Source organism: Rutilus rutilus (assembly GCF_951802725.1).
Source record: "Rutilus rutilus genome assembly, chromosome: 21".
Lineage (NCBI taxonomy): Eukaryota > Metazoa > Chordata > Actinopteri > Cypriniformes > Leuciscidae > Rutilus > Rutilus rutilus.
The window spans coordinates 34441826-34466825 of record NC_140226.1 but is presented as its reverse complement, the minus strand read 5'-3'; the positions used below and the strand labels follow the sequence as shown (position 1 = coordinate 34466825).

The window sequence follows — 25000 nt, the reverse complement described above, 5'->3', positions numbered from 1 at the left end:
CACTGATACAGTATACAGATGTGTGTTCAGATTATAATGACTGACGCTGTCTACACTGAAACAGCATACAGATGTGTGTTCAGATTATAATGACTGACGCTGTCTACACTGATACAGTATACAGATGTGTGTTCAGATTATAATGACTGATGCTGTCTACACTGATACAGTATACAGATGTGTGTTCAGATTATAATGACTGACGCTGTCTACACTGAAACAGCATACAGATGTGTGTTCAGATTATAATGACTGACGCTGTCTACACTGATACAGTATACAGATGTGTGTTCAGATTATAATGACTGACGCTGATACACTGATGCAGTATACAGATGTGTGTTCAGATTATAATGACTGACGCTGATACACTGATACAGTATACAGATGTGTGTTCAGATTATAATGACTGACGCTGATACACTGATACAGTATACAGATGTGTGTTCAGATTATAATGACTGACGCTGATACACTGATACAGTATACAGATGTGTGTTCAGATTATAATGACTGATGCTGTCTACACTGATACAGTATACAGATGTGTGTTCAGATTATAATGACTGACGCTGTCTACACTGATACAGTATACAGATGTGTGTTCAGATTATAATGACTGAAGCTGTCTACACTGATACAGTATACAGATGTGTGTTCAGATTATAATGACTGACGCTGTCTACACTGATACAGTATACAGATGTGTGTTCAGATTATAATGACTGAAGCTGTCTACACTGATACAGTATACAGATGTGTGTTCAGATTATAATGACTGACGCTGTCTACACTGATACAGTATACAGATGTGTGTTCAGATTATAATGACTGACGCTGTCTACACTGATACAGTATACAGATGTGTGTTCAGATTATAATGACTGACGCTGTCTACACTGATACAGTATACAGATGTGTGTTCAGATTATAATGACTGAAGCTGTCTACACTGATACAGCATACAGATGTGTGTTCAGATTATAATGACTGACGCTGTCTACACTGATACAGCATACAGATGTGTGTTCAGATTATAATGACTGACGCTGATACACTGATGCAGCATACAGATGTGTGTTCAGATTATAATGACTGACGCTGATACACTGATACAGCATACAGATGTGTGTTCAGATTATAATGACTGAAGCTGTCTACACTGATACAGTATACAGATGTGTGTTCAGATTATAATGACTGACGCTGATATACTGATACAGCATACAGATGTGTGTTCAGATTATAATGACTGAAGCTGTCTACACTGATACAGTATACAGATGTGTGTTCAGATTATAATGACTGACGCTGATACACTGATACAGCATACAGATGTGTGTTCAGATTATAATGACTGAAGCTGTCTACACTGATACAGTATACAGATGTGTGTTCAGATTATAATGACTGACGCTGATACACTGTTACAGTATACAGATGTGTGTTCAGATTATAATGACTGACGCTGTCTACACTGATACAGTATACAGATGTGTGTTCAGATTATAATGACTGACGCTGATACACTGATACAGCATACAGATGTGTGTTCAGATTATAATGACTGAAGCTGTCTACACTGATACAGTATACAGATGTGTGTTCAGATTATAATGACTGAAGCTGTCTACACTGATACAGTATACAGATGTGTGTTCAGATTATAATGACTGATGCTGTCTACACTGATACAGTACACAGATGTGTGTTCAGATTATAATGACTGACGCTGTCTACACTGATACAGTATACAGATGTGTGTTCAGATTATAATGACTGACGCTGTCTACACTGATACAGTATACAGATGTGTGTTCAGATTATAATGACTGACGCTGTCTACAATGAAACAGCATACAGATGTGTGTTCAGATTATAATGACTGACGCTGATACACTGATGCAGTATACAGATGTGTGTTCAGATTATAATGACTGACGCTGATACACTGATACAGTATACAGATGTGTGTTCAGATTATAATGACTGACGCTGATACACTGATACAGTATACAGATGTGTGTTCAGATTATAATGACTGACGCTGTCTACACTGATACAGTATACAGATGTGTGTTCAGATTATAATGACTGACGCTGATACACTGATACAGTATACAGATGTGTGTTCAGATTATAATGACTGAAGCTGTCTACACTGATACAGTATACAGATGTGTGTTCAGATTATAATGACTGACGCTGATACACTGATACAGTATACAGATGTGTGTTCAGATTATAATGACTGAAGCTGTCTACACTGATACAGTATACAGATGTGTGTTCAGATTATAATGACTGACGCTGATACACTGATGCAGTATACAGATGTGTGTTCAGATTATAATGACTGACGCTGATACACTGATACAGTATACAGATGTGTGTTCAGATTATAATGACTGACGCTGATACACTGATACAGTATACAGATGTGTGTTCAGATTATAATGACTGACGCTGTCTACACTGATACAGTATACAGATGTGTGTTCAGATTATAATGACTGACGCTGATACACTGATACAGTATACAGATGTGTGTTCAGATTATAATGACTGACGCTGTCTACACTGATACAGTATACAGATGTGTGTTCAGATTATAATGACTGACGCTGATACACTGATACAGTATACAGATGTGTGTTCAGATTATAATGACTGAAGCTGTCTACACTGATACAGTATACAGATGTGTGTTCAGATTATAATGACTGACGCTGTCTACACTGATACAGTATACAGATGTGTGTTCAGATTATAATGACTGAAGCTGTCTACACTGATACAGTATACAGATGTGTGTTCAGATTATAATGACTGACGCTGTCTACACTGATACAGTATACAGATGTGTGTTCAGATTATAATGACTGAAGCTGTCTACACTGATACAGTATACAGGTGTGTGTTCAGATTATAATGACTGACGCTGATACACTGATGCAGCATACAGATGTGTGTTCAGATTATAATGACTGACGCTGATACACTGATACAGCATACAGATGTGTGTTCAGATTATAATGACTGAAGCTGTCTACACTGATACAGTATACAGATGTGTGTTCAGATTATAATGACTGAAGCTGTCTACACTGATACAGCATACAGATGTGTGTTCAGATTATAATGACTGACGCTGATACACTGATACAGTATACAGATGTGTGTTCAGATTATAATGACTGAAGCTGTCTACACTGATACAGTATACAGATGTGTGTTCAGATTTTAATGACTGACGCTGATACACTGATACAGCATACAGATGTGTGTTCAGATTATAATGACTGAAGCTGTCTACACTGATACAGTATACAGATGTGTGTTCAGATTATAATGACTGACGCTGATACACTGTTACAGTATACAGATGTGTGTTCAATTATAATGACTGACGCTGTCTACACTGATACAGTATACAGATGTGTGTTCAGATTATAATGACTGACGCTGATACACTGATACAGCATACAGATGTGTGTTCAGATTATAATGACTGAAGCTGTCTACACTGATACAGTATACAGATGTGTGTTCAGATTATAATGACTGAAGCTGTCTACACTGATACAGTATACAGATGTGTGTTCAGATTATAATGACTGACGCTGTCTACACTGATACAGTACACAAATGTGTGTTCAGATTATAATGACTGACGCTGTCTACACTGATACAGTATACAGATGTGTGTTCAGATTATAATGACTGAAGCTGTCTACACTGATACAGTATACAGATGTGTGTTCAGATTATAATGACTGATGCTGTCTACACTGATACAGTACACAGATGTGTGTTCAGATTATAATGACTGACGCTGTCTACACTGATACAGTATACAGATGTGTGTTCAGATTATAATGACTGACGCTGTCTACACTGATACAGTATACAGATGTGTGTTCAGATTATAATGACTGACGCTGTCTACAATGAAACAGCATACAGATGTGTGTTCAGATTATAATGACTGACGCTGATACACTGATGCAGTATACAGATGTGTGTTCAGATTATAATGACTGACGCTGATACACTGATACAGTATACAGATGTGTGTTCAGATTATAATGACTGACGCTGATACACTGATACAGTATACAGATGTGTGTTCAGATTATAATGACTGACGCTGTCTACACTGATACAGTATACAGATGTGTGTTCAGATTATAATGACTGACGCTGATACACTGATACAGTATACAGATGTGTGTTCAGATTATAATGACTGAAGCTGTCTACACTGATACAGTATACAGATGTGTGTTCAGATTATAATGACTGACGCTGATACACTGATACAGTATACAGATGTGTGTTCAGATTATAATGACTGAAGCTGTCTACACTGATACAGTATACAGATGTGTGTTCAGATTATAATGACTGACGCTGATACACTGATGCAGTATACAGATGTGTGTTCAGATTATAATGACTGACGCTGATACACTAATACAGTATACAGATGTGTGTTCAGATTATAATGACTGACGCTGATACACTGATACAGTATACAGATGTGTGTTCAGATTATAATGACTGACGCTGTCTACACTGATACAGTATACAGATGTGTGTTCAGATTATAATGACTGACGCTGATACACTGATACAGTATACAGACGTGTGTTCAGATTATAATGACTGACGCTGTCTACACTGATACAGTATACAGATGTGTGTTCAGATTATAATGACTGACGCTGATACACTGATACAGTATACAGATGTGTGTTCAGATTATAATGACTGAAGCTGTCTACACTGATACAGTATACAGATGTGTGTTCAGATTATAATGACTGACGCTGTCTACACTGATACAGTATACAGATGTGTGTTCAGATTATAATGACTGAAGCTGTCTACACTGATAGAGTATACAGATGTGTGTTCAGATTATAATGACTGACGCTGTCTACACTGATACAGTATACAGATGTGTGTTCAGATTATAATGACTGAAGCTGTCTACACTGATACAGTATACAGGTGTGTGTTCAGATTATAATGACTGACGCTGATACACTGATGCAGCATACAGATGTGTGTTCAGATTATAATGACTGACGCTGATACACTGATACAGCATACAGATGTGTGTTCAGATTATAATGACTGAAGCTGTCTACACTGATACAGTATACAGATGTGTGTTCAGATTATAATGACTGAAGCTGTCTACACTGATACAGCATACAGATGTGTGTTCAGATTATAATGACTGACGCTGATACACTGATACAGTATACAGATGTGTGTTCAGATTATAATGACTGAAGCTGTCTACACTGATACAGTATACAGATGTGTGTTCAGATTATAATGACTGACGCTGATACACTGATACAGCATACAGATGTGTGTTCAGATTATAATGACTGAAGCTGTCTACACTGATACAGTATACAGATGTGTGTTCAGATTATAATGACTGACGCTGATACACTGTTACAGTATACAGATGTGTGTTCAATTATAATGACTGACGCTGTCTACACTGATACAGTATACAGATGTGTGTTCAGATTATAATGACTGACGCTGATACACTGATACAGCATACAGATGTGTGTTCAGATTATAATGACTGAAGCTGTCTACACTGATACAGTATACAGATGTGTGTTCAGATTATAATGACTGAAGCTGTCTACACTGATACAGTATACAGATGTGTGTTCAGATTATAATGACTGACGCTGTCTACACTGATACAGTACACAAATGTGTGTTCAGATTATAATGACTGACGCTGATACACTGATACAGCATACAGATGTGTGTTCAGATTATAATGACTGAAGCTGTCTACACTGATACAGTATACAGATGTGTGTTCAGATTATAATGACTGAAGCTGTCTACACTGATACAGCATACAGATGTGTGTTCAGATTATAATGACTGACGCTGATACACTGATACAGTATACAGATGTGTGTTCAGATTATAATGACTGAAGCTGTCTACACTGATACAGTATACAGATGTGTGTTCAGATTATAATGACTGACGCTGATACACTGTTACAGTATACAGATGTGTGTTCAGATTATAATGACTGAAGCTGTCTACACTGATACAGTATACAGATGTGTGTTCAGATTATAATGACTGACGCTGATACACTGTTACAGTATACAGATGTGTGTTCAATTATAATGACTGACGCTGTCTACACTGATACAGTATACAGATGTGTGTTCAGATTATAATGACTGACGCTGATACACTGATACAGCATACAGATGTGTGTTCAGATTATAATGACTGAAGCTGTCTACACTGATACAGTATACAGATGTGTGTTCAGATTATAATGACTGAAGCTGTCTACACTGATACAGTATACAGATGTGTGTTCAGATTATAATGACTGACGCTGTCTACACTGATACAGTACACAGATGTGTGTTCAGATTATAATGACTGAAGCTGTCTACACTGATACAGTATACAGATGTGTGTTCAGATTATAATGACTGAAGCTGTCTACACTGATACAGTACACAGATGTGTGTTCAGATTATAATGACTGAAGCTGTCTACACTGATACAGTATACAGATGTGTGTTCAGATTATAATGACTGACGCTGTCTACACTGATACAGCATACAGATGTGTGTTCAGATTATAATGACTGAAGCTGTCTACACTGATACAGTATACAGTAGGGATGGGACGATACACTTAAACTCACGATACGATGCACCTCGATATGCCAGGGTCACGATACGATACGTCACGATACGATATCAAAAAAGAAAAAAATATAAAAACAAAACAAAAACAAAAACATCCGAAAACAGCATACACTCGATTTCCTCCTTTGCCCTGTGTGTGGGTAGCGGGTGTGTCTCGCGCGTCTCGCGTAAAAGATTAAGTCACGGCAGTTTCCTGCGGCGTCGCTATGACGTCCAGGTACTATTGTGGAGGTACTAGCAGCTATCTGCAATGGAAAACGGAGCGAAAAGCGAGCCGAGCCGAGCTGAGTCGAGGCGAGTCGAGTCGAGCTGGTACTGGTAATGGAAAAGCGCTAATTGGTAATGGAAAAGTTAGTGCTGCTCTAATCCTAGGTTAAAGGTGCAATGTGTGATATTTCTGAGGATCTATTGACAGAAATGCAATATAAGATCCATAACTATGTTTTCAGTGGTGTATAAAGACCTTACTTAATGAACCGTTATGTTTTTATTACCTTAGAATGAGTCATTTATATGTACATAACCGCGGCCACCCCTTCTATGAAGGTCGCCATATCGTGACGTCATGTTTCTACCGTAGCCGACAGCGAACAGACAGACGCGTTTCATCACTAACTTGAATGAGAAGCAGCAGAAAAAGACGCGGCTTCCTACGTCGGCCACCGTAGCCTCTCATTCGAGTTTGAAATTTCAAGGAAAGGCCGCGAATTATTGTCCGATTGCAATTCGCAAATCTCACCACTAGATGCCGCTAAAAATCACACACTGCACCTTTAAGTTATCTCAGGACTGGTTCTTCTTCAAAAAAACTACATATGACTTGTATCCAGGCGGAGCATCCTCAATTTCGACCTCATTTGACTCCATGGTCGGCTGTTTGGGGGCAAGGCAGTTGGTGTTAATGCTAATATTTGTTAGCTCGCTGTAAGTTAGACTGCAGTGTTGTTGTTGCAACATGCGCTGTCTTGACGTGACGACGCACCGCACCGTTCCCCGGATATACTTTTTTTTTTTTCATTTAGTTTTACCCTGCTTGATCAGCAGATGGTGCTGCCAGCCTGCCACCATAGACTGTATGTCTGCCCCATATACATACACACACATATAATACACTAGATTATTTATATACTACGCAAATCATGCAGCAGTGCCATCTATCTTTATTTCGCGATCCATTTTTTTCGACCTCGATGCGTTTCGTCACGTTTTGTATCGCGATATTTTGTCAAACGATATTTCGTCCCATCCCTAGTATACAGATGTGTGTTTAGATTATAATGACTGACGCTGTCTACACTGATACAGTATACAGATGTGTGTTCAGATTATAATGACTGACGCTGTCTACACTGATACAGTATACAGATGTGTGTTCAGATTATAATGACTGATGCTGTCTACACTGATGCAGCATACAGATGTGTGTTCAGATTATAATGACTGACGCTGTCTACACTGATACAGCATACAGATGTGTGTTCAGATTATAATGACTGACGCTGTCTACACTGATACAGCATACAGATGTGTGTTCAGATTATAATGACTGACGCTGTCTACACTGATACAGTATACAGATGTGTGTTCAGATTATAATGACTGACGCTGATACACTGATACAGTATACAGATGTGTGTTCAGATTATAATGACTGATGCTGTCTACACTGATGCAGCATACAGATGTGTGTTCAGATTATAATGACTGACGCTGTCTACACTGATACAGCATACAGATGTGTGTTCAGATTATAATGACTGATGCTGTCTACACTGATATAGTATACAGATGTGTGTTCATATTATAATGACTGACGCTGTCTACACTGATACAGCATACAGATGTGTGTTCAGATTATAATGACTGACGCTGATACACTGATACAGTATACAGATGTGTGTTCAGATTATAATGACTGATGCTGTCTACACTGATGCAGCATACAGATGTGTGTTCAGATTATAATGACTGACGCTGATACACTGATACAGCATACAGATGTGTGTTCAGATTATAATGACTGATGCTGTCTACACTGATACAGTATACAGATGTGTGTTCAGATTATAATGACTGACGCTGTCTACACTGATACAGTATACAGATGTGTGTTCAGATTATAATGACTGACGCTGTCTACACTGATACAGTATACAGATGTGTGTTCAGATTATAATGACTGACGCTGATACACTGATACAGCATACAGATGTGTGTTCAGATTATAATGACTGAAGCTGTCTACACTGATACAGCATACAGATGTGTGTTCAGATTATAATGACTGACGCTGTCTACACTGATACAGTATACAGATGTGTGTTCAGATTATAATGACTGACGCTGTCTACACTGATACAGTATACAGATGTGTGTTCAGATTATAATGACTGACACTGTCTACACTGATACAGTATACAGATGTGTGTTCAGATTATAATGACTGATGCTGATACACTGATGCAGTATACAGATGTGTGTTCAGATTATAATGACTGACACTGTCTACACTGATACAGTATACAGATGTGTGTTCAGATTATAATGACTGATGCTGTCTACACTGATGCAGCATACAGATGTGTGTTCAGATTATAATGACTGACACTGTCTACACTGATACAGTATACAGATGTGTGTTCAGATTATAATGACTGACGCTGTCTACACTGATACAGTATACAGATGTGTGTTCAGATTATAATGACTGACGCTGTCTACACTGATACAGTATACAGATGTGTGTTCAGATTATAATGACTGACACTGTCTACACTGATACAGTATACAGATGTGTGTTCAGATTATAATGACTGATGCTGTCTACACTGATGCAGCATACAGATGTGTGTTCAGATTATAATGACTGACGCTGTCTACACTGATACAGCATACAGATGTGTGTTCAGATTATAATGACTGACGCTGTCTACACTGATACAGCATACAGATGTGTGTTCAGATTATAATGACTGACGCTGTCTACACTGATACAGTATACAGATGTGTGTTCAGATTATAATGACTGACGCTGATACACTGATACAGTATACAGATGTGTGTTCAGATTATAATGACTGACGCTGTCTACACTGATACAGCATACAGATGTGTGTTCAGATTATAATGACTGACGCTGTCTACACTGATACAGTATACAGATGTGTGTTCAGATTATAATGACTGACGCTGATACACTGATACAGTATACAGATGTGTGTTCAGATTATAATGACTGATGCTGTCTACACTGATACAGTATACAGATGTGTGTTCAGATTATAATGACTGACGCTGTCTACACTGATACAGTATACAGATGTGTGTTCAGATTATAATGACTGACGCTGTCTACACTGATACAGTATACAGATGTGTGTTCAGATTATAATGACTGACGCTGTCTACACTGATACAGTATACAGATGTGTGTTCAGATTATAATGACTGACGCTGTCTACACTGATACAGTATACAGATGTGTGTTCAGATTATAATGACTGACGCTGTCTACACTGATACAGTATACAGATGTGCGTTCAGATTATAATGACTGACGCTGTCTACACTGATACAGTATACAGATGTGTGTTCAGATTATAATGACTGATGCTGATACACTGTTACAGTATACAGATGTGTGTTCAGATTATAATGACTGACACTGATGCAGTATACAGATGTGTGTTCAGATTATAATGTCTGACGCTGTCTACACTGATACAGTATACAGATGTGTGTTCAGATTATAATGACTGACGCTGATACACTGATACAGTATACACAGATGTGTGTTCAGATTATAATGACTGACGCTGTCTACACTGATACAGTATACAGATGTGTGTTCAGATTATAATGACTGACGCTGTCTACACTGATACAGTATACAGATGTGTGTTCAGATTATAATGACTGACGCTGTCTACACTGATACAGTATACAGATGTGTGTTCAGATTATAATGACTGACACTGATACACTGATACAGTATACAGATGTGTGTTCAGATTATAATGACTGACGCTGATACACTGATATAGTATACAGATGTGTGTTCAGATTATAATGACTGACGCTGATACACTGATGCAGTATACACAGATGTGTGTTCAGATTATAATGACTGACGCTGTCTACACTGATACAGTATACAGATGTGTGTTCAGATTATAATGACTGACGCTGTCTACACTGATACAGTATACAGATGTGTGTTCAGATTATAATGACTGACGCTGTCTACACTGATACAGTATACAGATCTGTGTTCAGATTATAATGACTGACGCTGATACACTGATACAGTATACAGATGTGTGTTCAGATTATAATGACTGACGCTGTCTACACTGATACAGTATACAGATGTGTGTTCAGATTATAATGACTGACGCTGATACACTGATACAGTATACAGATGTGTGTTCAGATTATAATGACTGACACTGTCTACACTGATACAGTATACAGATGTGTGTTCAGATTATAATGACTGACGCTGTCTACACTGATACAGTATACAGATGTGTGTTCAGATTATAATGACTGACGCTGTCTACACTGATACAGTATACAGATGTGTGTTCAGATTATAATAACTGACGCTGTCTACACTGATACAGTATACAGATGTGTGTTCAGATTATAATGACTGACGCTGATACACTGATACAGTATACAGATGTGCGTTCAGATTATAATGACTGACGCTGATACACTGATACAGTATACAGATGTGTGTTCAGATTATAATGACTGAAGCTGTCTACACTGTTACAGTATACAGATGTGTGTTCAGATTATAATGACTGACGCTGATACACTGTTACAGTATACAGATGTGTGTTCAGATTATAATGACTGACGCTGATACACTGATACAGTATACAGATGTGTGTTCAGATTATAATGACTGACGCTGATACACTGATACAGTATACAGATGTGTGTTCAGATTATAATGACTGACACTGATACACTGTTACAGTATACAGATGTGTGTTCAGATTATAATGACTGACGCTGATACACTGATACAGTATACAGATGTGTGTTCAGATTATAATGACTGATGCTGTCTACACTGTTACAGTATACAGATGTGTGTTCAGATTATAATGACTGACACTGATACACTGATACAGTATACAGATGTGTGTTCAGATTATAATGACTGACGCTGATACACTGTTACAGTATACAGATGTGTGTTCAGATTATAATGACTGACGCTGATACACTGATACAGTATACAGATGTGTGTTCAGATTATAATGACTGACACTGATACACTGATACAGTATACAGATGTGTGTTCAGATTATAATGACTGACGCTGATACACTGTTACAGTATACAGATGTGTGTTCAGATTATAATGACTGACACTGATACACTGATACAGTATACAGATGTGTGTTCAGATTATAATGACTGACACTGATACACTGATACAGTATACAGATGTGTGTTCAGATTATAATGACTGACGCTGATACACTGATACAGTATACAGATGTGTGTTCAGATTATAATGACTGACGCTGTCTACACTGATACAATATACAGATGTGTGTTCAGATTATAATGATTGAAGCTGTCTACACTGATACAGTACACAGATGTGTGTTCAGATTATAATGACTGACACTGATACACTGATACAGTATACAGATGTGTGTTCAGATTATAATGACTGACGCTGTCTACACTGATACAGTATACAGATGTGTGTTCAGATTATAATGACTGACGCTGATACACTGTGTTCAGATTATAATGACTGACACTGATACACTGATACAGTATACAGATGTGTGTTCAGATTATAATGACTGACGCTGATACACTGATACAGTATACAGATGTGTGTTCAGATTATAATGACTGACGCTGTCTACACTGATACAATATACAGATGTGTGTTCAGATTATAATGATTGAAGCTGTCTACACTGATACAGTACACAGATGTGTGTTCAGATTATAATGACTGACACTGATACACTGATACAGTATACAGATGTGTGTTCAGATTATAATGACTGACGCTGTCTACACTGATACAGTATACAGATGTGTGTTCAGATTATAATGACTGACGCTGATACACTGTGTTCAGATTATAATGACTGACACTGATACACTGATACAGTATACAGATGTGTGTTCAGATTATAATGACTGAAGCTGTCTACACTGATACAATATACAGATGTGTGTTCAGATTATAATGACTGACGCTGTCTACACTGATACAGTATACAGATGTGGGTTCAGATTATAATGATTGAAGCTGTCTACACTGATACAGTATACAGATGTGTGTTCAGATTATAATGACTGACGCTGATACACTGATACAGTATACAGATGTGTGTTCAGATTATAATGACTGACGCTGATACACTGATACAGTATACACAGATGTGTGTTCAGATTATAATGACTGACGCTGTCTACACTGATACAGTATACAGATGTGTGTTCAGATTATAATGACTGACGCTGTCTACACTGATACAGTATACAGATGTGTGTTCAGATTATAATGACTGACGCTGTCTACACTGATACAGTATACAGATGTGTGTTCAGATTATAATGACTGACACTGATACACTGATACAGTATACAGATGTGTGTTCAGATTATAATGACTGACGCTGATACACTGATATAGTATACAGATGTGTGTTCAGATTATAATGACTGACGCTGATACACTGATGCAGTATACACAGATGTGTGTTCAGATTATAATGACTGACGCTGTCTACACTGATACAGTATACAGATGTGTGTTCAGATTATAATGACTGACGCTGTCTACACTGATACAGTATACAGATGTGTGTTCAGATTATAATGACTGACGCTGTCTACACTGATACAGTATACAGATCTGTGTTCAGATTATAATGACTGACGCTGATACACTGATACAGTATACAGATGTGTGTTCAGATTATAATGACTGACGCTGTCTACACTGATACAGTATACAGATGTGTGTTCAGATTATAATGACTGACGCTGATACACTGATACAGTATACAGATGTGTGTTCAGATTATAATGACTGACACTGTCTACACTGATACAGTATACAGATGTGTGTTCAGATTATAATGACTGACGCTGTCTACACTGATACAGTATACAGATGTGTGTTCAGATTATAATGACTGACGCTGTCTACACTGATACAGTATACAGATGTGTGTTCAGATTATAATAACTGACTCTGTCTACACTGATACAGTATACAGATGTGTGTTCAGATTATAATGACTGACGCTGATACACTGATACAGTATACAGATGTGCGTTCAGATTATAATGACTGACGCTGATACACTGATACAGTATACAGATGTGTGTTCAGATTATAATGACTGAAGCTGTCTACACTGTTACAGTATACAGATGTGTGTTCAGATTATAATGACTGACGCTGATACACTGTTACAGTATACAGATGTGTGTTCAGATTATAATGACTGACGCTGATACACTGATACAGTATACAGATGTGTGTTCAGATTATAATGACTGACGCTGATACACTGATACAGTATACAGATGTGTGTTCAGATTATAATGACTGACACTGATACACTGTTACAGTATACAGATGTGTGTTCAGATTATAATGACTGACGCTGATACACTGATACAGTATACAGATGTGTGTTCAGATTATAATGACTGATGCTGTCTACACTGTTACAGTATACAGATGTGTGTTCAGATTATAATGACTGACACTGATACACTGATACAGTATACAGATGTGTGTTCAGATTATAATGACTGACGCTGATACACTGTTACAGTATACAGATGTGTGTTCAGATTATAATGACTGACGCTGATACACTGATACAGTATACAGATGTGTGTTCAGATTATAATGACTGACACTGATACACTGATACAGTATACAGATGTGTGTTCAGATTATAATGACTGACGCTGATACACTGTTACAGTATACAGATGTGTGTTCAGATTATAATGACTGACACTGATACACTGATACAGTATACAGATGTGTGTTCAGATTATAATGACTGACACTGATACACTGATACAGTATACAGATGTGTGTTCAGATTATAATGACTGACGCTGATACACTGATACAGTATACAGATGTGTGTTCAGATTATAATGACTGACGCTGTCTACACTGATACAATATACAGATGTGTGTTCAGATTATAATGATTGAAGCTGTCTACACTGATACAGTACACAGATGTGTGTTCAGATTATAATGACTGACACTGATACACTGATACAGTATACAGATGTGTGTTCAGATTATAATGACTGACGCTGTCTACACTGATACAGTATACAGATGTGTGTTCAGATTATAATGACTGACGCTGATACACTGTGTTCAGATTATAATGACTGACACTGATACACTGATACAGTATACAGATGTGTGTTCAGATTATAATGACTGACGCTGTCTACACTGATACAGTATACAGATGTGGGTTCAGATTATAATGATTGATGCTGTCTACACTGTTACAGTATACAGATGTGTGTTCAGATTATAATGACTGACACTGATACACTGATACAGTATACAGATGTGTGTTCAGATTATAATGACTGACGCTGATACACTGTTACAGTATACAGATGTGTGTTCAGATTATAATGACTGACGCTGATACACTGATACAGTATACAGATGTGTGTTCAGATTATAATGACTGACACTGATACACTGATACAGTATACAGATGTGTGTTCAGATTATAATGACTGACGCTGATACACTGTTACAGTATACAGATGTGTGTTCAGATTATAATGACTGACACTGATACACTGATACAGTATACAGATGTGTGTTCAGATTATAATGACTGACACTGATACACTGATACAGTATACAGATGTGTGTTCAGATTATAATGACTGACGCTGATACACTGATACAGTATACAGATGTGTGTTCAGATTATAATGACTGACGCTGTCTACACTGATACAATATACAGATGTGTGTTCAGATTATAATGATTGAAGCTGTCTACACTGATACAGTACACAGATGTGTGTTCAGATTATAATGACTGACACTGATACACTGATACAGTATACAGATGTGTGTTCAGATTATAATGACTGACGCTGTCTACACTGATACAGTATACAGATGTGTGTTCAGATTATAATGACTGACGCTGATACACTGTGTTCAGATTATAATGACTGACACTGATACACTGATACAGTATACAGATGTGTGTTCAGATTATAATGACTGACGCTGTCTACACTGATACAGTATACAGATGTGGGTTCAGATTATAATGATTGAAGCTGTCTACACTGATACAGTATACAGATGTGTGTTCAGATTATAATGACTGACGCTGATACACTGATACAGTATACAGATGTGTGTTCAGATTATAATGACTGAAGCTGTCTACACTGATACAGTATACAGATGTGTGTTCAGATTATAATGACTGACGCTGATACACTGATACAGTATACAGATGTGTGTTCAGATTATAATGACAAGCTGTCTACACTGATACAGTATACAGATGTGTGTTCAGATTATAATGACTGACGCTGATACACTGTTACAGTATACAGATGTGTGTTCAGATTATAATAACTGACGCTGTCTACACTGATACAGTATACAGATGTGTGTTCAGATTATAATGACTGACGCTGATACAGTATACAGATGTGTGTTCAGATTATAATGACTGACGCTGTCTACACTGATACAGTATACAGATGTGTGTTCAGATTATAATGACTGACGCTGATACAGTATACAGATGTGTGTTCAGATTATAATGACTGACGCTGTCTACACTGATACAGTATACAGATGTGTGTTCAGATTATAATGACTGACGCTGATACACTGATACAGTATACAGATGTGTGTTCAGATTATAATGACTGACGCTGTCTACACTGATACAGTATACAGATGTGCGTTCAGATTATGACTGACGCTGTCTACACTGATACAGTATACAGATGTGTGTTCAGATTATAATGACTGAAGCTGTCTACACTGATGCAGTATACAGATGTGTGTTCAGATTATAATGACTGAAGCTGTCTACACTGATACAGTATACAGATGTGTGTTCAGATTATAATGACTGAAGCTGTCTACACTGATACAGTATACAGATGTGTGTTCAGATTATAATGACTGATGCTGTCTACACTGATACAGTATACAGATGTGTGTTCAGATTATAATGACTGACGCTGTCTACACTGATACAGTATACAGATGTGTGTTCAGATTATAATGACTGAAGCTGTCTACACTGATACAGTATACAGATGTGTGTTCAGATTATAATGACTGAAGCTGTCTACACTGATACAGTATACAGATGTGTGTTCAGATTATAATGACTGATGCTGTCTACACTGATACAGTATACAGATGTGTGTTCAGATTATAATGACTGACGCTGTCTACACTGATACAGTATACAGATGTGTGTTCAGATTATAATGACAAGCTGTCTACACTGATACAGTATACAGATGTGTGTTCAGATTATAATGACTGATGCTGTCTACACTGATACAGTATACAGATGTGTGTTCAGATTATAATGACTGACGCTGTCTACACTGATACAGTATACAGATGTGTGTTCAGATTATAATGACTGAAGCTGTCTACACTGATACAGTATACAGATGTGTGTTCAGATTATAATGACTGAAGCTGTCTACACTGATACAGTATACAGATGTGTGTTCAGATTATAATGACTGAAGCTGTCTACACTGATACAGTATACAGATGTGTGTTCAGATTATAATGACTGAAGCTGTCTACACTGATACAGTATACAGATGTGTGTTCAGATTATAATGACTGAAGCTGTCTACACTGATACAGTATACAGATGTGTGTTCAGATTATAATGACTGATGCTGTCTACACTGATACAGTATACAGATGTGTGTTCAGATTATAATGACTGAAGCTGTCTACACTGATACAGTATACAGATGTGTGTTCAGATTATAATGACTGAAGCTGTCTACACTGATACAGTATACAGATGTGTGTTCAGATTATAATGACTGACGCTGTCTACACTGATACAGTATACAGATGTGTGTTCAGATTATAATGACTGAAGCTGTCTACACCGATACAGCATACAGATGTGTGTTCAGTTTCTGACGGACTCCACGTGCTTGAGTCTGCTGAAAACAGGACAAATGGAAGAGTGGAAAATATGTTTGTTCAGAGCATTTGACTGAACCACAATGTAATGGAGAGTTCGCAAAGAAACTTTAGTTGACAGATGAAGCAGCAACTGTATGAATCTGACAGCAGAATCTGATAGCAGACACCGATAAGTGAATGATGGGGTTTAGTATAAACCTTAGTTGCCAAATTGGCCAGTGAGTGAAAAAGTTAATTTCAAACCCTGGACGGTAGTGTACCGGGACTCTCCTCATGACAGATGTGTGTGTGAGCGTGTGTAACATACCCTCACAGCCGGGGCAGCACTGCTCGGGTCTGAGCACCGGATGGGCACAGCTGGGCACCGGGCAGGAGATCAACACACACATCTCTCGGCCGGCGTGGCAGAAACAGTCCCGGCATCCGTCGTGCCACACGTCTCCCTCCTCCACGCGCCGGCCGCCGGCCGACAGACAGAAGCTGGAGGAGATCGTGACGGAGGAGATCGTGACGGAGGAGATCGTGCTGGAAACACTCCTGTGTGAGTCTGAGGACAGACCAAAGAAGGACATCATTCAACATAAAGGTCACACTTTATATTACTAGGTTTTTAATTATTTAGTACAATGTAAAAACTATGTACAGTACTCAACATTTGAAGTGGATCAAAACCTTTCATCAAAGTTACACATGATTTTTACCCATTATTGTCTTAGGACAACTTTGATGAACTTTGATCCACTTCAAATGTTGACTACTGTATATAGTTTTTACATTGTACTTTAATTTATTTGTAATGGTCTGCTTTTAAAGATGTCAGAATTTATAGATGGAATTACAGAAATTATTTTCAAAATTTCAGTAAACATGATAAAAATGACAGCTATTTTATTATGGCAAAACAAAATACTGTAATCAGTGTTATTTTACTATCATTGATATACTATTATATAGTATTTATTTTTATGTTTTCATTTTAGTTTGAGTCATTTTTACTTGTTTTTTCAAAATATGTCTTTATAGTTTTTATTAATTTTTGAGTAAACTTTGTTATTCTACTACAAGTAAATGTTGCAACGAGCTGAAAGTTTATTTCTTATATTTTATTTTATTTCAAATAATAAAAATGTTTTTTGGGGGGGGGATTTAGTCTTAAAACAGTAAAAAAAAAAAGTAAAATCAGCATAAATGAAAGCCAGTACAACTAAAACCCAATGTATTAATACTTGACCATTTAAATGTCATTAGTACTGTTAGCATATTAGAATGATATTATCATAGTGTAATATGAATATAATATCCTATTTTAATCCCTGTCTCCACCTGAAATAACATCCTCTAAACGACTGATATTTTGCCAATGATGAGTTTATAATTATGCTCTGGATCAACAGAACTGAATGAAAGCGTGTGTGTGTGTTTGATTCCTTTAAGCAGTTTTAGTGGTGAAGTTTTCATCTCTCTAAATATTTAAACACTAAAAACTGATCCAGATGTTTGAAAATAGCTGATCTGAGTTTACAACGTGCGTGTGACCGAACACAAGCGCAGACGACTAAAATATACTCCGCAAACACACTATATTTACACAGTGCAACACAATGAGGGCATGAAACTGAGCTGAGAGTTGAAATAACCTGCCCACAAACCACTCGAGCAAGTCCTTTAAACTTGCGAATAAGAAGTGCCATCAGGTGAAAATGACTAGAAATCACATTATTTTCCTCATAATCTCCACTGCAGAATCAGCTCTTTCCTCTGAGTGTCTGAAACGCTGGATTCAGTCTCTCTAAGCTCCGCCTCTCTGAGAGCTGCTTTGCTCTGATTGGTCAGATGGCCCAGTCTGAATCTCAGCTCTTGATCACAGTGATACGAACAGTAACGATCGCGTGGGTTTTACCGTATCGATCTCAGAAAACAGCGTCTTCTCCACACGAACAACACGAGCCAAACTCTTCCAGTCTCAGATAAACTACAGTGTTTGAGGGCGGGGCCAAGAGACGCTGCTCAGCCAATCAAGACCAGGAGGCTGGCATTATGCAAATGAGTTACAAACCTAAGGTGCATAGTATACGCTCCCTTGCATTTTTTGTGCATATGGAGGTTTTATAAATCGTTTGCTGCAACATCTCTTGATGAACGAGTCCTCATGACCTCTGACCCCCACGGTCCTGCTCTGAACCTCACACTCACCTTCGCACACACACACGCTGCAGCCCTTTCTGCTCTTCTTGTATCCGTCGACACAGTGTTTATCGCAGGTGAACGGAGGACACCTGACGCACCGGCACATCTCACACCCGTGTTTATTCCTCCTGTGGGGAGAAACAAAAGACACGCCATCAGCTCCTGTCAATAAGGCGTATTACAGACACATTCTATCTTAAAGGTGCAGTGTGTGATATTTAGGAGGATCTGATGACAGAAATGCATTATCATACACATAACTATGTTTTCAGTGGTGTATAAAGACCTTACATAATGAAGCGTTATGTGTTTATTAGCTTAGAATGAGGCGTTTCTCTCTACACACACCGCGGGTCCGCTTACATCCACATGTTTCTACGGTGGCCCTGAACGGACAAACGCGTTTCGTCACTATGTTGTTCTTCGTGTAAAGAAGCTTCAGCTAAAGTCAGCGAATAAAACACTGGCACAATGATGAAGTCACAATAATATTCCCAATAACATCATTTTACTGAATAATTAAGTAAACATAATTTCTTAATTCATCTCTGTAAAGAAACCTCATTGTTAAACTGGCTACTCTCTGCTGTCTCAGACGACGACATCACTTCCTGTTGGCCAGCGTAACTTCTGTTTCAATTCAATTTTGAATACAATTCTGTATCAATTTTTCTTTAATGCCAAAAATCATTAGAATATTCAGTAAAGATCATGTTCCATGGAGATATTTAGTAAATTTCCTACCGTAAATATATAAAACATGTATTTGTGTGAGTGAATGCTGCACAATCGTGATCATAAATGAACAACTTTAAAGGAGATTTTCTCAATGTTTAGATTTCTTTGCACCCTCAGATTCCAGATTATCAATAGTTGTGTCTCAGACAAATATTGTCCTATCATAACAAACCACACATCAGTGGACAGATTATTTATTCAGCGTTATACGATGTATAAATCTCAATTTCAAAAAATTTACCCATTTGAAATTGCCATGGTTACCAAAACAGATAAGATAGGCCTCTAAAGTTGGGCTGTTTCTGTAACGCCCCCCCGAGGTCACGGGTTCACCAGCACTAACCAGCAGAAGCGCAGCTCGACTCCTGTTTCCAGTTCAGACCCACTTTAACTTCTAAGGGCGGATGAAAGCACGTCTCACGATACCTCATAATAACGCAGGACACTTTTATGCGTACAGCGTCGTGATTCATTAAAGCTTGGGCGCGATACACCGGATCCAGATGCTCGCGCGGGTCTAACGGGCATCTGGATCTGCTTTATTCTGCTGTATATGAGCTTCACGAGTCCAGAAACAGGTCAGATCGCTCTAACACACACCTCCAGTGCCCTCGCTAGTGGACAATATCATGCGGACTGTATTTAATACAACCTAATGAGGGTGAAAAATCACTGGGTTTATTTATGCTTACATGTCATAAAAGAAGCTGAAAATTAAGTATTTTATATTTATTCTGTAGAGATGCTTTACAGTTGAACTGAGTTTGCTTTAAAATTAATGAACTTTGCAACATCGAAACTTATTGAACTGAATCAACATGAATCAAATAAATTGAGCTGAATAATCACTATTGCTTCTGTAGAGCTGAAAATAATAAAATATAGATTTTTTTATTTTATATATATATATATATATATATATATATATATATACATACACATATATAATAAAAAATAATACATATACATATATATATATATATATATATATATATATATATATATATCATTTTTTATTATTATTATTATTTATTTATATATATATATATATATATATATATTATTTTTTTATTATATATGTATATATAGAAAACTATATAGAAAAAAATATAGAATTTTATTATAGAAAAATATTAGAATTATTATTATTTTTTATTTTTTTATTAAACACAATTATTTAAATATGGATAATCACTATTGCTTCTTCTATAGAAAAAAAAATCCACTGCCATTATAAAGCTTGGAAGCGTCAGGATATTTATTAATATAACTCCGATTGTGTTCGTCTGAAAGAAGAAAGTCATACACACTCAGGATGGCTTCAGGGAGAGTAAATCATGGGCTGATTTTCATTTTAAAGAGAACGACTCCTTTAACCAGAATCAAACACGTCGCTGGACAGCGCGCAGTCGAGGAGTACAGTACACACACACAGTCAAGCTTTACCGTTTTCACTGCTGACTCGACACACATTCCAGCGGCCCTTTACGTCCTGTCAAATCCAATGACATTTTAGCCCCATTGAATAGGGGAAACGATTTAAGACCCCTTTTGTGCGGAGTCCGACTCGTTCGACTGTGTAAAATGTCAGTGTAAACAGTCACTCGTTCTCTGTGACACGCAGGACTCAATCATTCTCAATCATAACTCAGAGATTCAGAGCCACGGTTTCATATTCCAGAATCACTGAGAAAAATGCTATAACCATGATGAAACTATGGCTGGCAATTCATTGACATACGGAAATTATGATTAACAACTGAATATTATATTATAGCTAATAATACTGATTAATAAGCTAAAAAATTTAATTATTTAAAAAGCATATTTCTGTCATAAATGTTTCACTTTTAAGGCAGCATTTTTTTAAGGTGGGCTGATTAATCTGATTAGATGATCTAAATCTGATCTCCTCAGTGCCGTTGCATAAAATTAAGATTAATATATATATATTTTTTTAAGTTTAGAATTACAAATGAAGTGAAAGCGCTTTTGCAAATCACACAACAAACTCAGATGGTCCCAGTTAATATGCAGCGTTCATTTAATGGACTGCACCATACAAATGTGCATTTCATAGCTTTAATATATATTTAATTAAATTCCCTTATTTCGATAATAATACATGATTGGATTTAGTAGTAGTAGCTTTATTTATAGTGCACAATGCTCACTATATATTCATCACTATTATAATCACGTCAGGCCTAATTTGGACAAAATCAAGAACCACACTGGTTGCAACAAACTCCTTAAGCGAAGAAAACCTTGATGATAAAAAAATGATAACTATAAACACATTATCAAAAAGGGTTTTCTGAACTCAATGGGTTTGTTGGAACCGGCTAAAGATATTTCAGAAACAGAAGAGGATCATCTTCCTCAAACTGGTCATGGTCTTCGGGTCTGTTTCCAGATCTTTGTTGCATCTGTTTATCTTCCTGGCAATAACCGCCAGCAACAAACGCTCAAAGCAGAAGATGATCTCGACATGAGCCACTATAAACAGGGATTTCCTCCAGAGCGAGACGAAAGACGGGGCTCAAACTTCTAAAAGGTTCTTCAGAAATGATCCCGGAAACCCTCCGCCCCCCCGAGGGAGCTCAAATCCCGGGTATCCAGTGAAAATCTATCCTCTCCATCCTCCACTGGGGGCTCGTGGTTCAGATACCAGTGAAATCACACCTCACGCTCACATACTGACGCTTTTGTGTTGACGTGCGTTTGATGATCGGTGTGTTGAAATGAAAGCAGAGTGTGAGGAGAGCAAAGCGCCCAGATGTTTGACCAGGTTCACGGTGATGGGGGGGGGGGGTGCTGTTTAACACTGAGGAAACATTGTTTTAACCCTGTGATGAGGTCGTTTTTAACACTGGATCTAAATTGTTTAAATCCCTTTTAACCCTGGGTTAAACAATGTTTCACACTTGTATTTAGACAGAAATACTGCATTTAAGGGTTAAAATTATTTTAATCTATTTTAACCCTGGGTTACATTTTCTTACACTTGAATTTAGACAGAAGATAGCACTTAAATTAACCATAGGTTATTATTATTTGGATCACTTTTAACCCTGGTTTAAAAAATGTTTCACACTTCTATTTAGACAGAGCATAGCACTGCATTTAAGAGTTAACATTATTTTAATCTATTTTAACTCTGGGTTAAATTAACCCTGAGTTACTATTTTTTACACTTGTATTTAGACAGAAGATAGCACTGTGATTAACCCTAGGTTATTATTATTTGTATCACTTTTAACCCTGGTTTAAGAAATGTTTCACATTTGTATTTAGACAGAGGATATCACTGCGTTTAACTCTGGGTTAAGATGATTTTAATCTTTTTTATCCCTGGGTTAAACAACTTTTCACACTTGTATTTAGACATTTAACCCTAGGTTAAAATTACTTTAATCATGTTTAATGCTGGGTTTAACAACGTTTCACACTTGCATTTAGACAGGGGATAGCACTGCATTTAACTCTGGGTTAACATTATTTTGGCCAGTGATGAGGTCAGTTTAACCCTGGGTTAAACAAAGTTTCACACTGACATTCAGACAGAGGTTAGCACTGATTTTAACCCTAGGTTAACACTATTTCATACTGATATACAGACAGAGGTTAGTGCCGCATTTAACCCTGGGTTAACATTATTTTAGCCCGTGATGAGGTAATTTTAACCCTGGGTTAAACAAAGTTTCACACTGACATTCAGACAGAGGTTAGCACTGCACTTAACCCTGGGTTAACATTATTTTAACCCTGTGATGCAGTCACTTTTAACTTCAGTTGAACAATGTTTCACACTGATATTCAGACAGAGGTTAGCACTGATTTTAACCCTAGGTTAACAATATTTCATACTGATATACAGACAGAGGTTAGTGCTGCATTTAACCCTGGGTTAACATTATTTTAGCCCGTGATGAGATAATTTTAACCCTGGGTTAAACAACGTTTCACACTAATATTCAGAGGCTAGCACTGCGTTTAACCCTGTGTTAACATTATTTTAACCCTGTGAGGTCACTTTTAACCTTGGGTTAACAATGATTCACGCAGATATTTAGACAGGTTAGCATTGTGTTTAAACCTGGCATAACA

General features: G+C 37.3%; 1 protein-coding gene across 2 annotated transcripts in view; it reads right to left on the bottom strand.

The window, feature by feature from the left end:
• The window catches only part of LOC311280382 (cysteine-rich motor neuron 1 protein), a 73822-nt gene that overhangs the window by 7885 nt on the left and 40937 nt on the right, over positions 1-25000 (bottom strand). For both annotated transcript variants that reach the window (XM_084392498.1, XM_084392499.1), the window contains exons 8-9: positions 20159-20280; positions 18273-18512 (exon numbers count right to left, since the gene is read on the bottom strand). In XM_084392498.1, the coding sequence (XP_084248624.1) occupies positions 18273-18512; positions 20159-20280 (362 nt within the window). The remainder of the gene's footprint in view (positions 1-18272; positions 18513-20158; positions 20281-25000) is intronic.